General features: G+C 36.0%; 1 protein-coding gene across 7 annotated transcripts in view; it reads right to left on the bottom strand.

Moving 5' to 3' along the window:
• Positions 1 to 2,064: 2,064 nt before the first annotated feature.
• ATP2B1 (ATPase plasma membrane Ca2+ transporting 1) overlaps positions 2,065 to 16,922 on the bottom strand; it is a 126,355-nt gene continuing 111,497 nt past the window's right edge. For 2 of the 7 annotated variants that reach the window (XM_034987859.1, XM_034987860.1), the window contains exons 19-22: positions 13,364 to 13,471; positions 11,030 to 11,212; positions 10,527 to 10,613; positions 2,065 to 5,344 (exon numbers count right to left, since the gene is read on the bottom strand). In XM_034987859.1, coding sequence (XP_034843750.1) covers positions 5,033 to 5,344; positions 10,527 to 10,613; positions 11,030 to 11,212; positions 13,364 to 13,471 — 690 coding nt within the window. In that variant the 3' untranslated portion in view covers positions 2,065 to 5,032. Of the gene's footprint in view, positions 5,345 to 7,869; positions 7,942 to 10,499; positions 10,614 to 11,029; positions 11,213 to 13,363; positions 13,617 to 16,922 lie in introns of those variants that run through there. The other 5 variants (XM_034987861.1, XM_034987862.1, XR_004676128.1 and 2 more) reach the window with 4 other exon arrangements.

Raw genomic sequence — 16,922 nt, 5'->3', positions numbered from 1 at the left:
ATAGGTTATCTATGGAACTTAGAATAAATAGATCTTAAAAGTAATGAACCACAAAATTCCCTAATCAAAGTATGCCAGTAAGAACACCCTTCTACTGAGTTTAACTGTGACTCTTCAGTTACAGGGGGTCTAAGGAAAGCATGGGTTACACAACTTAGTCAGGGACCCTCTGCCTCAGTCTCTGGTCTTGAGCTATCCTCCAGGAAGCTCACGAAGATTCTTCAGATTCTCTGTGAAGCATCTGACATCAGAAAAGTACAACAAAGGAGGCTTAAAAGTTAAGCACAGATTTTTAGGTATTGGGCCCTGACTCGGGATGGCGAGGTGCTCGGACTGCAGAAAAGAGCAGTAGCTACCGGCCTGGGCTCTGGAGGTGGCGTGCCGTTGAGTGTGGATCCCCGGCTTGCCAATGTGACCCAGAGCAAAGCTGCGTAAACGCCTCATGCCTGTTTCCCTGTATGTAAAATGGCAGCAGTTGTGCAGGAGGCTATTCACATCATCTACACAAAGTGCTTAGCCTGTATCAAGTACTTTGTAATTATTAATTTGTGTGTGATGACGCTCCTCTTAATGCCTAAGGAAAGTATCAGTGCTTACACCTAATGATCTGAAAAGCAATTTGGAAATTACGCGGTCCTTGTAACTCTGACTTAAATTACGAGAATCTCAGGGTCTTCCTGCAGGGAACCCATACCCGGACTTAGGTTACTGATTCTGGAACCAGTTTTCCTAGGATATAGTGGTTAAGAAAGCTGTGCCACAGACAGACACTGTATAAGCACATACGCACATTTCTTAAATTTCCAGTTGGGAACTATTAATATTACACAGCTCAATAGTGATACTTTGAATTCAGAGAATACAGATGAAATATGCCTACATTTAGTGTAACATCTGTAGGCTGAAGTGTTTTTCTAACAAAAAGGGAAAATGTTAAAGTAGTTAAGACAAAAAGCACGACAGTAAACTCCCAACTGAGAGTCTAAGGGACAAAATTATCAGTCTGTTGAAAAGGAAATTACATTGTAAGGATAGAGACAATTTCCTTTTTGACATTTTTGACATGTACTGATGAGAGAAATACAGGAATACGGTCACAACTTCCCTTCCTGCACGAAAACACTCTTTATGGTATTATTATAATGCTTATTCTTTAAAAGAAAGATTATTTTTCAAGAATGTTGCAAAGATTATTTTTAGGTAGGTGGTATTAATTATGCTAATAAAGTATCTCTTTTTTTGGTCTATGAGCGCAACATCATCTTTTGAAAATATAAAGGTTGATATGGGATTTGGGCAACAGAGTCTGGACAGTGGTAGAGGTTAGAAGAAAGCAGCAGCTGTGTGTGATAGGGCAGTTCTCTGAACCATGGGGAAGGAAAAATGGCAATGAGCGAAGACTTACAGAAACTCTCCTTTCTTATTCAGTTAATTTTACAAAGGGAACTTCATTCAAAATTTAATCCTAATACATAATACATATATATAAAATCTAACTTGATAAAATGGAAAACATCTCTCATGTCATAAATGTGGTACTTACATAGACTCAATAATTTACTAATAATTTTTACTAAATGGAAAAATATGGTGTTCATAATCACTTAAAGTTCAGTCAGTATTTCAACAAAGTTGCTAATTTATGTTAATAATTTATTATAAAAACCAACTAAGGGTAATTTGATTAATTTTGTTACCACAGAGTTCAGATAATTGCTATTGACAAGTTTGGATCATTTAATGAAAAAGAAGTTCTAACAGTTATTGTGAAAAACTAATCTTTTCTAAGACCGAAAGATTACATGCTCATAAGACTGCAGAAATGATCCAGAGTTGCTGTACAGATCGAAGACTATGGGTAAGAGAGTGAGGACAATATACCCACTTTTGGTCTAGGGGCAAGATCATGCATATTAGAACACCGATTCACTGTAACACAACCATAACATTTCAAGTACATTATAGAATTTTCATCAACCAGATTTTTAAAATTTCAAGTAGAAAAAGGTAATTCCAAAATATGATGCTCTGATCAATTTCAATATTCAAAAAGTTCAGTCCCCATTCAGAAACAGATAAACAGTATATTTATTAAATGAGTTAAGACAAATAAACTTTACAAATAGACAAATAATAAAAGGCTCAGTGGCTAAAATAGATGGTAAGCATCATTGAAAGAAATCAACACCATCACGGTATCTCAGTTGGCTTACACGTGTAAAAAGAAATTTTCAAAGAGCAATTTCACAGAAATGAAGCCAGTTTTTTTTTTCTTATAAACAAATCACCATTTCTTGGTTCAAAACTGACATCTGTTATGAAAATTACCATATCACATATTTGTAAGATGACAAGGAGTAACTCATCTTCAAAGTGCAATAAGTCTATTTACAACCACAAAAAAGGCAATGATGAGGAGAAAAGGATTTTTAAAAAATATACAAAGATTAAAAACATTTGGGATGCAAAATTAAACAATTTTTTGGTTAGAGGATAAAAGAGAAAAAATGATTGAATTACAGATGCTGATTTCAGCTATACATACTATATAATGGGATCCAAGATCTTTTAACAGCTTGCTTGCATTTTTTTCTACTTACATAATGCTCTGGAAATTTCTGGTAGAAATTACAGTGTCTCAAAGAGAGAAATACACACTAAGCATGTCTTGCTACTACTTCATGGATGTCATTAAGACCCGTTTATGGATTAGAGTTGGTGTAAAAAGCCATTGCCTTGAGTTGAAAAATGAATACTGTAAAAGCTCAATACAAATCCTCCAAAGCACATGCACATCTAAATCTTTTGGAAATTACATTCATATTTAAGCATAACCAAAATAAAAAAGAAAACTGAAAACATTTCCCTTTTCTCTATTCCCTATGCCTTGTAGGCTTCTCCAGTTGCTAGGGTCAATTTTTAAGAGTTGAAAGGGTTCTTCAAGATAGTCTAGTCCACCACCCTCATTTAGGGTAAATGATTTTCCCAAGGTCATGCAGCACGTTAATGGCAAAACCAAGACTAGAAACCAGGTCGTGACTCCTAGCCTCGTATGCTTTCCAGCATATCATGCTACCTCTTTTTACAGTATGATTCCCTATAAATACCTGATGAATAAATGTACAACTACAAATGCTGACAGAGCCAATGTGTTTCTAAAGACTTGCAGAGGATTACTGCAAAGGATTGATGGAGAGAAAAAGATTTTCCCCCACCCACCGAAAGTATCAAGCACCATCAACTAAACATTTCTTTGCTAGGTCAGCATGCTCAGATGTCATAGTCCTCGTAAACTTTATGTCAGCCTGAGGATCGTATACCTGGTGAAATCTGGGCCCTAACACAATGCCAGTTCCTAAAAGGTAAAGACAGAGGCAAAAAAGGGGAGAAGTTCGATAAAAGAAACAAAGACTTAAATAACCCAATTGTCTTAGAGATGGGCATTCCGAAAGCATATGGTTAATTATTGTATTTAATTATACATATTTTAGGACCGTTTCCACCTTTTCATATAATCTCACTTTACCTAATTTATTTGGCCACTTACAAATAAAATAAATGTATCAAAGATAATGGTGATCATTATTACTGTTTTTTTTAGACTGTGAGACTATTTTAGGCAATCCAAATTCTATGGAGAATATGTCAAATGGTGAAATTGCAATGATTTTCTTAATGTGATTCTATTAGATATTTACCACCGGGGGAATTAAAGCGGTATTTCATGGGGCTGTTACCATCTTGAAATTTATTCCAATTGTGGTTAAAGAGAACAGACTGATGCACTATATATGCAGAATTAAGTAAAGAAGCTGAAATTTCTTTTTTTAAAAAAACATTGCTGTGTATTTATTTAATAAAAGGGCATATTTATGTTTACAAACAAGTCTGAAAAACAAAAGGAAAACATGTATGCTTCTACCTGTTAACCTTTTTCAAAATGCCAACAGCCCTCATGCTGTATGAAGGTTTCTAAGGATTTATTAGAAAAATCAATACAGTTCACTCACAGTTCACCAAGACATCACTGAGCTAACATGTTTAGACAAAAACAAAAAAGACTAAGGTTCTCTTGTAGTTTGATAGTTTGATTTAATTTGATTTGCCTGAAATAACAAAAGCATTTCAAGCATCCTTCATTATGTAGTTGATGTCCCACATTAAACAGTCTACTAAATTCTGAACAAAGGTTATTAGCAAGTTTTCAAAAATTTTAAAAATTAAACAGTTGTTTCAAAACCATTAAGTAGTAAATGTATTTAAGAAACTAATTAGGACAGATGCCATAACTTCATTAAACACCACTGCTCATGTTTTTTTGTTTTGTTTTGTTTTGTTTTTTTGGTTTTTTTTAAACAAAGCATTAGTGTTATCTATTTGGCTATTAGTATTAGCAATTTATCTACAATATTTAACAAGGTAAATTGTAGGCAAAAATTTAGTACAGTTTCAATAGAAACACCCCTTTTTGTTTTCCTGAAAATACAGCAGTATTTGAAGGACTAATTTTTCTCTGCATCAGTTATAAGGAAGCTTCCCATCTATGAACAGGAACAAAAAAAGTATCTACAAACCTTGTAAACAGATCTGTATCATTTATAAACATAAATAATCCAAATTATTAACAGCCAACAGCAGAAATTAAAGTATCAATTCAATGATCCAGGGCTCTTTGCTTGCTTGCCCAGCTGTACTCCTCCCCCTCTCCCACCAAGGATTGAGATAAACTAAAGCTCTGCTAATACACTGTTCAGGACCATTCTTAGGTACTACAGATGATCCACAGGTCAGCATATGCTGAGTTACTGTTTATCTGTCAGTTCATTTCTCCCACCCCCCAAAAAGCACCCTCAGTCTGGCAGAAAGCTTTGCTTTTTTTTTTTTTAAAAAAATAAATCTACATTCGTACAAGTGTGTCTTCTGTTGAAGTCCAAAGACAAGAATACGATCTTGTCCATCACAATATGTGAAAAGACCCAGTTTCAATTTGTTTCTTTACAATGCAGCTAGTGTGTTAACATTCAGCTTACAATCAGAGTGATGTTTCCAAACTATGTAGTGGGCTTCCTGGGGATGAAGAGGTAGCAGACTTGTTCATTTCTATGGTAAGGTGAATCCCGCTGTCAACAGCATTGTTATTTTTGTTGGGAGAGGGTGGAGGACTGGAGTTACGTTTTGTAGGAGCATCATCTTCAGCATCAGTATCATCAATAAGGGGGATATGAGGCTCTGAATCTTCTATCCTAAACTCAGGATGTGTCATAAAGTTGTGAATCGAACTTCTTGATTCCGGTTTTTCTAACCCTTCATATAAAGAACTACGAAATGCATTCACCACTCGAATCTGTAAATATCAGAAAACACAGAAAGACGTCAGTATACTATTAGCTTAATTTAAAAATGTTTCATTTATGAGTTTGAATCCACAAACAGCTAGGTATGAGTGAATCATATTTGCATGTAATGCAGTGGAACTTGCAATACACTGTAAAAAAAATGAATATTTTAGTAGGACACTACAGAACAACAAAACCACATATTCTAAGAATTAAAAGTTACAGAATTCAAAGTAATACTGAGAAAATCTCATTGTCACTGGCTAAAAATTTAATAGCCATTTTATAGGACTTTTTTCCCTAAGGAAACAAACACAAACAAACAAAACAAAAACTTGATCATACACAAGCTTTAGCTGATTTTTAAAATTAAAAAAAAAAAAAGTAATTTTTGAAAACAATTCAAGTAAGTTAAACAAAGTCAAGCACAAAGGGTTACTATTTATCATGCTAGGAATTAGGGTGTCACCAACTATGAAAAAGCCAAGCAAATATAAGCTGAATGCCACAATGAACTCACATCTACCCCACTATTCCCTTAAAAAATAAAAAAAGACAAAACCCAAATATCTATAAAATGCCATTAAACAGCTATAAATATTTGAGTATATGCCATTTGTCTATAAAGCATTAGTGTTTTTCTCTACAAATATTAAAACTTAAATCACTTTATATACTACAGTTCACTGGGAAGAACAGGCTTAAAACAAAAAACCCAAACCCTCTGGGATTCTTCTGTCAACAATTTCACAAAAACACAAGGTTTTTTGGTATTTCTGCCCTTAAACATATAGCCCAACCACTCGCCCCCTCCCCATACAGAAGTCTGCTGTATAGATGCAAAGAGGTTAATGGGTAATTAACGCAAAAACACTGCTGCACACATTGACATTAGGTCTTATTAACCCAGTGTCATACAGACTTTCAAAACAAAAAAAGGGACAAAATCCAAATAGTTGAGCATCTACTCAATATCAATTCAAACACAGGTTTGCTTTTGCATTGATTCTAATGAATACTGTTTAGTAATGAAGGCATCATTTATCATAAATGTTAAGAGAAATCACGAATACTGACATTCCAGAAAAACAGTCATCAAAATCATCTCATAAGACAATGATGATGGAAAAATTAACAAATTTCTTCAAATGGACATTTCAATACATTTTTTAAAAAGGTAACATTTATTTATGCCCACCTTTTTTCTTTAATTGTATATATCTAAGATGTACAAGTTGATGATTTGATATACATATACACACTGAAATAATCATGACAGTTGAGCTGATTAACATAATCCATCACTACACATTGTCACCGTGTGTGTGTGTGTGGGGGGGTAAGAATAATTAGGATTCTACCCTCTTAGCAAATTTCAGGTATGTAAGTACAGTATTGTTACCTAAAGTCACCATGCTATACATTACATCTCCAGAACTTACTGGTCTTGCATTAACTGAAACTTTGCACCCCCTCATAAACATTTCCCCATTTCTCTCTATCCCTAACCACCATTCTACTCTCCATTTCTAGGAGTTTGACTATTTTAAGACTCCCACTTCTGGGAATTTACCCAGAGGATTAAAATCAGGATTTTTTTTTTTTAAGATTTTATTTATTTATTTGACAGAGACACAGGGAGAGAGAGAGAACACAAGCAGGGGGAGTGGGAGAGGGAGAAGCAGGCTTCCCGAGGAGCAGAGAGCCCGATGCGGGGCTCGATCCCGGGACCCCGGGATCATGACCTAAGCCGAAGGCAGACATTTAATGACTGAGACACCCAGGTGCCCCTAAAATATACCTGTACTCCTTTATTCCTTGCAGCATTATAAATAGCCAAGATAGGGAGACAACATTAAGTGTCCACTGACAAATGAACAGATAAAGAAAATGTGGCATATATACATACAAGGAATTTTTTTTTTTAAAGATTTTCATTTGTCAGAGAGAAAGCACAAGCAGGCGGAGCAGCACACAGGGAGAAGCAGGCTCCCTGCTGAGAAAGCCCGATGCGGGGATCGATCCCAGGACCTTGGGATCACCACCTGAGCCGAAGGCAGACACTTAACCGACTGAGTCATCCAGGTGTCCCCACATACAGGAAATATTGTTCAGCCTTAAGAAGAAGGGAATTCTGCCATTTGCAACAACATATGCTCAGTTCTGATTAAAACAGATTAAAATCTCTCTCCTCAAAGCTGTCTTCCGGCATTTACCAAGCCCTGTCTGCTGTAGGCTGCTTTACTTCTTGCTCACTTAGCTCTGTAAGAGTATAGCATGGTAAAGCGAAGAAGACAGAGGTTAAAGGTCTGGGTGTGAATTCCAGCTCTGTCACCTGCTAGCTGAGGAACCGTTCCTACGCAAATCAATTTCCTCAACTATAAAATGGGAAATAACAGTGGTACCTACCTTACAGGGTTGTTATGGGACATTCATTAGTGAGTTAATACATGTACAAACCTAAAACAGTGTTAGTTCACAAGTATCAATGTCATGCCAGGGCTTGTCACACTTTAATGTGCATGCAAAGCACCTGGGGATCTTGTTAAACTGCAGATTCTGAGTCAGGAGGGGCCTTCAGTGGGTCTGAGATTTAATGTAAAGTCTGGAACACAATTATACAGAAACAGAGTAAAGACAGCATACCTAAGGTCATGTGACAACCTCCAAATGAAGAGTCAATTATTCAAAATTTTGCTGAAATAAAAATGAATACACATACCACCCACGAGATAAATCTGTCTAGAAAGTTTAACATGAAGCTAATCATAAGGAAACAATTAGATCCATAATGTAGGATGAGACAACTGGCCTGGTTTCTTTAAAAAAAAAAAAAAGTCAATGTCATAACATAAATAAATAAATAAATGTAGAGAAAATGGGTCAAAAATGCTATAATATAGGACATTTTGGGGGCAACTGGAGAAATCCAAATAGGGATTGTAGACCATAGAATGAGATCAATGTTAAACTTCTTGGATAATACAGTATGATTATAGAGGAGACTTATTTTTAGGAGGTACATGCTGAAGTATTAAGAGATGAAATGTCAGCATCTTTGTCACTTTCAAATGGTACAGAAAAAATGTATATACTAATATAAACATATATATAAACAGATAAAGCAGACATCATAAACTATTAAGCAGTGGTAAATCCACGTGAAGGGTATTCATGTATTAATCTTTCCACTTGTCTGTCGGTTTGAAATTTTTCAAATATAAAATTCTGAGGGAGTCTTCCAGGGTAAAGTTCCATTTTGCATCCTTCTTTTAGGATATACAGAGACTCCTGCCCCTACCGTCCACTCCAGTCTCACCAACACCTGACATTTTATTAGTTTTAGTGCCTGTCACTGAGGCCTGCTTTCCTCAACTGGTACATGTCTACCAAAGGTCAGCTTGGGAGTTACTTCCTTTGGGTAATTTTTCCTGACTTCCCAGAGTGGGTGACAGATTCTGTTGTAATATTCCATGTTTCATTACCACGTAGAAATTCGCAACTACGTTTTTGTTCCTATACTAGACTGCCAAGTCTGGACCTCCTAGCATGGCCTTGGCATACGGTAGGCCTTCGGAAGCCAAGTGTTTACAGATCACAACCAAAGAAACATTAATCAGTAGCAGGAGATGAAAGGATGAGTGGTAATAAGCCCTCAAGAGCCAGGAATGATGCGAAATCCATAGATACAGGGAGGGAGGGATGTAACTGGGACATTAGCTGTCCTAGGCATAATGCCAGGCAATTTATAGAACACCGTTTCATTTGGGTAAGGTGCAGAACCAGGGTAATTTTTAAAAGAAAGTTTCCTATCTGTCCATGTATGTAAATGTAACATCCTGTCTAACAGAGTTGTTTTGTCCTTGGAGTACTTGTTTATTCTTTGCCACACATCATGCTACCTCTGCTTATTAGCCATGGACAAGTCATTTAAACTTCCAGTTTTCACACCTGCAAAATGGGATAGTGGTTCCTGTTCTGCCTGTTCTACAACACTGTCAAAAATGACAAATGAAAATTACTTAAGCAAACAGTGAACAAAACAGGCACTGAGTAAACTGTCCTCCTTAAAATAGCATTGTTTTCTTCTTCAGTTCATCCCCTCTCCAGCTTTCTCTTGTTTCCTAGTCCTTAACTGGCAGCGGACCAAATGGAAAAGATGGGTCTCTGCCCAAATACAAGATTAAGCATAGGTATTCCAGCTGATTTTGGGGATGGGGTGGGTTTTTATCTTTACTGCCTCCAATATTCTGAGAATCTACCATGAAATCAAGACTGTAATGCACAGTAAGGACGACAAGAGGTTAAAAGGCTTTGGGGGAATTTGCCATTTACTAAAAACCTGAAAGAAGATGTATTATTCTAGTCAATTAACAGAAATTATGACATGTAATGGTTTAAGAATTAATCAATGGTACACTTTCCCTACTTCCTTGGAAAACTTAATTGAACATTTCTTATCGAGGATGCACTTTTAAATTGATTATATAAATGAAAAAAAAACACATAAATACCACAGAACTTTGAAGCTTACACAGGGACCCCTTCTCAAAAATAAATAAGTAAATAAATAAATAAATTCAAAGCAAGGCCACAAAATCTAGGCTAAGAAGGCAAATAACTGGCTATATACTGAGATCTTTTCTTCAGGGTACCAACTTGAAAAAACTTTGTCAACTGAGCGAGATAAAAAAGTCAAAATGTTAGATTCATTTTTAGCTTTAAAAATGTAATTTCTTGGTTCTGTTAGATCAGTTTCTCAAATCACATGCTTTTGGAAACCATGCAGGATGAACGTGTTGAAAGGCATATACTCAAAAATTTATAGTAGTTTCACAAATTCTAAGCTACCATTTTATTCCCCGTATTAACTATCAGAGTTAGCACAGAGACGAGCTCACGGATTTCCTATCTCATCTTTGGTTGCAATTGTTTCACCTGTTATCTAGCCCTCTAAGAAATAAAACAACAACGACAACACTTTGAGGTCTCAATCCACTTTACGAAAAGAAAGCTTTATGAAAAGCCCGAACGATGAATTTAAACATTAAGGAGAAAATGAGAACCGTTAGGTGTGTGAAGTAGGAAATGTTAATTTCATGCACTTAGGAACACACACTCACACCCCACAGTAGTAGAAGCAGTAGAAGAGGAAAACACTACATGTGTAGGGGTAGAAATATTTGTTACATCATGATGCTGGCTGGCGATGGAGGGTTGCCGCCTTAGAGCCCCCTGAATGGAACTTCCACTCTGGAAAGCATTCACTACATCCATCTGCAAGGAATCAGAGATTGTGACAGCTTGCTCAGCAAGAGAGAGAGAGAACAAGAGAAAGGACCATCCCATCTATCAACATATAAAAAGTAAAGAAAAAGGCACTTTTTATAGAGCAGATAAATAGGCAAGAGTAGCATTTTGAGATGAAGGTTGGGCGGGGGGAAGCTAGGAAAAAAGGAGCTGAGGGGCATATAGACACATTCCTTCACCATCAGTTAAAAACTTTCACTCATTCCAGGCACCAGTATTATTTTTCAAAAAGAGTAAGTTTTGTGGGTTGGGAAGGCTAGAAAGGAAGTTAAGGAGCGCATTCAGACCTCCTCCCCAGGTCCCAGAGCCCTGGGCCCCCGTGCTCCCACCGCTGTGCCCAGTGCCCACCGCCAGCCGCTCGTACCTCTCTGCCAGGCCCATACCTGCGTCTGGATTCTGTTCAGGCCTCTAAACCACAAGATCTGGCCGCGCCGTAGCTCCCTTTCAGCATGGTCAATCTCTTCCACGTCCTCCGCAAGCTCCTCCTCCGGGATTTCTTCCTTTTGTGTTCCATGACCAGCTTCTTTTAGGAACTTTAAACGGCTAGTTGGAATTGTTGAAATAAGCTACAACACAGGGGAAAGAACTTAGAAATAAATCAAAACCGAATAAAATTAAACCAATCAACCGTAATACAAAAGGCGTAAGAAGTCTCAAGTGTGGCCAAGTATTGTCACCAACGAGGCAATGAGATCCTGTCCGTCAAGCTTGCTTTCTCAGAGCAACAACAACAAAATAGGTTCTTTTCTCAACTACAGAAAAGATTTCAGTTTGAATGGTAAAACGTTTTCCTGAGGGGAAATAACCTGATTACAGCTTTCATATTTTAAGTAAGACATTCAAGACAGTAAAGTACACAAATATGCTCTGATATATATATTAACTTAAACTCACATTAATTATATTTATTTAAAATAAAACAAAAAATGGCAGGCGGCCTTTTTGGATGCAAAGCAAGTTCATTTTTCATTAGTGCTGAAAGAGTTCAATGAGAAAAAACATACCAAAATCCAAAAAATCGTCAAGCTTAAACTGAAAATAGTTTTTCTGCTTATTAAATGTATTTGTTTTTACAAAATGAAACTCTTTAAAACTGGGTTAATACTGATTGATCATGACACCAAACAGGAACAGATGCCCCAGGAAACACAGAGAGGACAACAAATAGTAATAAATATGTATCAAACTGTTAAGTGTTAATAGCCATTCCTTCAGGAAGTCAGGCTCATCAGGAGGAAACAAGCACACAGAATGAGAACTGCTTAAAGACCTTCTAGTCCAACCACCGCATTTCACAGAGGTGGAACAGGTCTCCTGACAACCAGAATCAGTGCTCCTTCTACCAGGACACACGTAAAATCAATAGACAACGTCAACCAAAGCCAGGAGCTGATCCCCGTTGGGTATGCTGGCTGTTCTGAATTTCCTCTTCCTGAAATTAGCCAGATGGTCTGGGAGGTTGTGGGGTTCTGTTTTGCCTATGAGGGAACATTATGAAATAACTAGAATGGTAATCAATGAAGAAAGGTGGCCCGAGTACAGATCCTAATACTTAAAAGAAGATCTCTATTAATGAATCATGCAACAGGAGTAAGAAGAGAAACCTCAGAACCTAGAAACACAATTAAGAAAAAGGTAAGATAGGGCGCCTGGGTGGCTCAGTTGGTTAAGCGACTGCCTTCAGCTCAGGTCATGATCCTGGAGTCCCGGGATCGAGTCCCGCATCAGGCTCCCTGCTCAGCAGGGAGTCTGCTTCTCCCTCTCCCGCTCCCCCCTCTTGTGCTCTTTCTCTCTCTCACTCGCTCTCTCAAATAAATAAATAAAATCTTAAAAAAAAAAAAAGAAAAAGAAAAAGGTAAGATAAAGGCACATAAAGACTGAGTTAAGTTTCAGTAAAACCTGGACGAACATTCACTTAGACTGACTTGTAGAACGACAGTACATTAGCTCACACTGGTTGTACATCATAACATATGTTAACTTTCATTTATGATTAGTACAGACTATCAGTTACTTTTTCAGTAATGTTAACGGACTTAAAGTGAACAGTGCACACAACCGTCACCAGTTACCTTTTTAAACTAATGACATGCCTTCGTAAGTCAGCTGCCTATGCCAAACATGAAGTATATCTCATTTTCAGGCATTGTATTTTATACATATATTGTTAAAGCCAATCAATCCAAAGAACTGAAAATGTCATTTTGTGGCCCATTTATCCAGCTACCACTATTTTTTATGGAAACATTCTCTAAGTGAACTGAAACTTGAGCTTTTTTTCCTTAGCTGTATTTTGGATTAAATTAGATAATAAAATGATGAAACATCTGAAGTATATAATATTGTAGTATTTTTGTAAAAATATTTACTCTGAAAATGCTAAAACAGGTCACAGGGCAAAAGACACAGATACCAGCGTCTTAACCAGTTAAAAATGCATCCTCTTAGTAACTGTTGTAAAGCTTGTTCTAAAAAACAAATTAAAAAACTATGTAAGAAATTTTCAAGTGTTTTATTACATAGGCATAACCATCACAAACAATAACACAAGAACAAATACTACATTTAAAAAAACCCCATATCCCTGAATGCCCTTTCTTGACCCAGAACGGCAACCACTTAGAATTAAGTAACAGAACTGATTAAGGAAAACACACACTGGAAAGTTAAAAAAAAAAATCACTTTAGATTTGAACAAAAAATGATGAGCTTTTTACCTGGCCCCAGAGTAACGTTCCCATTCCTAGGAATATTGACCATAGCCACTGTTCTATTGAAAGTTCTGAACAACTGAAAGGTTTTCCACCAAACTGCACAATTATTATCTGGAGGAATAATCAAGAGTAAATTTATTTAAATCTTTTAAACTTTACATTTCATACACTTCAAAAATTACCCAAATCTGTATCCTTTAAAACTCAAGCTGAATAACGATTATCCTGATGGTGACGTGTATTATCATAGTCACAGCTGAAAATAAGACAAATGAAAATAAATTGAAATCTCTGCTCAAAATTTAAAATGCATATATATTTCATGTTTAAATTATGTTCAGTAAAAACAAACAACAACAAAAAATCTCCTGATCAGGAAGATAACTTTACATTGTTTCCAATATGATCCAAGTAACTATAGTCCCTTGTATTTAGTATAATTCTCTGAATAATTTATGCCTTTCCACGAAAGATGTGTATTTTTGTGGAAAATACCATATATTACGAAAAGTGAACATAATATTCAATCTTTCTTGTTTTCCTCCTACACAGCTGTTCATTCTTAGTTCACATTTAGATGTCAGGACAAATATGAATGGTAAGAGAGGACAAGAATGTGCAAAATTCTATGAGATATGGTGCTTACTTAGGTGGTACACCCTCAGAAATTTGCTCTCCCCTATAAATAGAAAGAAGTCCAATGACCGGCATAGATAAAATCCTTAATATAGTGCTTATGCTTCTCTCCTTACTTTCAAGGACCTAAAACTGTACATAAGAATATTAAGAATTAAATATCAATATTCACCTTCTTGTGGGTCTGACAGACTTCTCTTTGATATGGCAGTCAGTAGCTGCTTAATATTGAAGTTGAAGAGAATCAATTTGGTATTAACATTTTAAAACTTCTTAAGGTATGAACTCCGTTCTTTGTAGATGTACTAGATTTCAAATTCAAGTGATATATATTTGTCATTTCCACTGTTCTTCAAAGTCAAGATTATTTGTACACTTGTACAGATGGAGTTCCAACTGTTTTTTCAGTAACCCAACCAGTCAATTATAACTGATCTGGCAGTCTTGCTTTGATTTTAATAGATATCGAACTAAAATAATTTTCTTTGGTAAACCAAGAACACAAGCATGAAAGCTCAAACGTTTATTTCTGTGAGTGTTTTCCTTTTTTTTTTTTTTTATTAATTTAAACTTTATCTTTTGGTATAATAAGGACGTGAAAGGCATACATTAAGATGCTAGGCAAATAATCCATGATTAATATGATTGGAGTGATTCAGTTTTCTAAGAAAAAATCATCTTGCATTTTAGAGTTGTAAGGAATAAAACTGTCTAATAACGTGTGGCATTTACCTCTAAGAACAAGAGACTAAGTTTCCACATACTCTTTAATATATACCTTAGATCAACATGATACTACAGAATTGTGTAACTGGGCACAGATGCATTTCCAAAACGTGTGCTGATGGAGCCCTGAATTAGGTGCTATCTTCTAAAATTTAGAAGTAGCTGTATTAAACAGAGTCCAACAAGTTTCTTAACTGTAGGGTTTCCCAAAGCCTTTGAGCTGTTAATTAAAAAAAAAAGAAAAAAGAAAAGAAAAAAAAAAAGCAGCCAGCATCTGAGTATTTCCCTTTCAGGGAGTAAGCTCAGAGTTTCACGTGCATGGTCTGTCTTAATGCTTCAGTAATTCTGTGATGTGACCTCATATTATCATCCCCATTTCACAGATGAAGAAATTGCAGCTTGTCAGAGTCACACAATGATCTGACCCCATGATGACTGACTGACTCCTAAATTTATACTTGTAACTATAATGTTATGTTGCTTTAAGAAACTCCAAGAGGCAGTAACATAGGCAGTATTTCCTATACTTATCTGAGGATGTAAGAGCAACTGAAGGAACCAATGTTTCATGAAACATTATTTTGAAAACACCGATTCTGTGTTAACTGCTACCAAGTAGAAGAGAGGTAAAATATTTACAAAGAATTAAGGATTATTATATACTTCATGATCTGTCCAAAAAAACCAAAAAGAGGTAAGAAGAAAAATCAGCTAGTGAATGAAAGAGACAGAAATTGAATTTAATACAATTTATAATGTGAAGCCCTCCCTTCAGGTACCTCTGCTCTACAATCAATACTTTGGCTAGACCGTTTTAGAAACCTACAGAATGAGATAGGTGTAAATCAAGGGCCATGTTTTCCTACCCAGCTGAAACTGTCTAAAAAAGTGCCATTCAAAGCGCTGCTCCATGATAAGAAGATAAGGAATAGGCACTAGAGTATAAATCGATGCATGTTTTGCATAGCAGTATCACTCCGGCTACTACTAAAAACACAACACTCCAGCAACAATACAAAAAACCCTCCCCTGAAACACAGTGTGATTAATGAAGCTGTTGATCTATATTCTGACACATGTTCCTTATCTCACCGTGGACTTGTAATAAATGGACCAGTAGCTGGTCCACAGACCACACTTTGAGTAGTACTGGCTTATTTACAAGGCACTGAAGAATGGTACCTCCCATTAAACTGCTTTGGGTGTATCAATCTTTGCTGGGAACAAAGTTACCAGATTTGCTTGACAGAGAGGCAGTTCAGTTTTCTGCAGTCCTCATATATTAAAAAGATAAAATAAATCCAATTTTATAGCAAGTAAAAGCTAAAATTTTAACATGTCATGAATGATGCTTTTTTATAAACCTGAATAAAATACTTCCAGAAAATACTCGTTGGAGGTAAGCAACATTTCTCCTGAAGTTTATGGAAATTGAAAACTGAAACAAACAATTATTACAGAAACAATTAAGTCTAGGGTTTTTGTACCTAGAGTACACAAGCTATGGCTGAATAAATTGTTTAAAATTCTTCAGTCTTCATTTTGAACCAAACCCCATCACTGTCTGATTCCTTTGTTGAAAAAACTGTTTAATCTTGTTTTGACGAGACAGGTGACTCTTGAACACCACGATTTGCACAAGTCCACTTATACATTTTTTCCAGTAAACACAGTACAGTACTGTAAATGCATTTTCTCCTTATGATTTCTTAGTAACACTTTTTCTCTAGCTTACATTATTCTAAGAATTATATATATAACTTGCAAAATATGTGTGGACTATTTATGTTATTGGTAAGGCTTCTGGTCTAGAGTAGACTATTAAGAGTTTTGGGGGAGTTCAAAAGTTATACTCAGATTTTCGACTGTGCAGGGGTGAGTTGGGGTGGGGAGAGTGTAAGGGTTGATGCCCCTATCCCCTGTGTTATTCAAGAGTCAACTGTATTACAAAATCAAAAACTGGCATGTACCAACTCAGGAAGCAGCATTCAGAATCACATGCACTTTAGAATATTCATTTCAAGTACTATTATTTAATAAACTTAACCGTAGACATACAATTACTACCAATTGCTCGAAGCCATTAAGTGATCACTCTAGCTAGACTAGAAACTGCTAAACAGTAAGATTTACCTTAAATAACATTAAAATTATAATAGTTTTGATAATGATATAGAATGAACAACTGGTATCAGCTTAT

The sequence above is a fragment of the Mirounga leonina genome, unplaced genomic scaffold, assembly GCF_011800145.1.
Source record: "Mirounga leonina isolate KUSES-001 unplaced genomic scaffold, KU_Mleo_1.0 Mir_418, whole genome shotgun sequence".
NCBI classification, from domain to species: domain Eukaryota; kingdom Metazoa; phylum Chordata; class Mammalia; order Carnivora; family Phocidae; genus Mirounga; species Mirounga leonina.
This window is presented reverse-complemented; position numbering and strand designations above follow the sequence as displayed.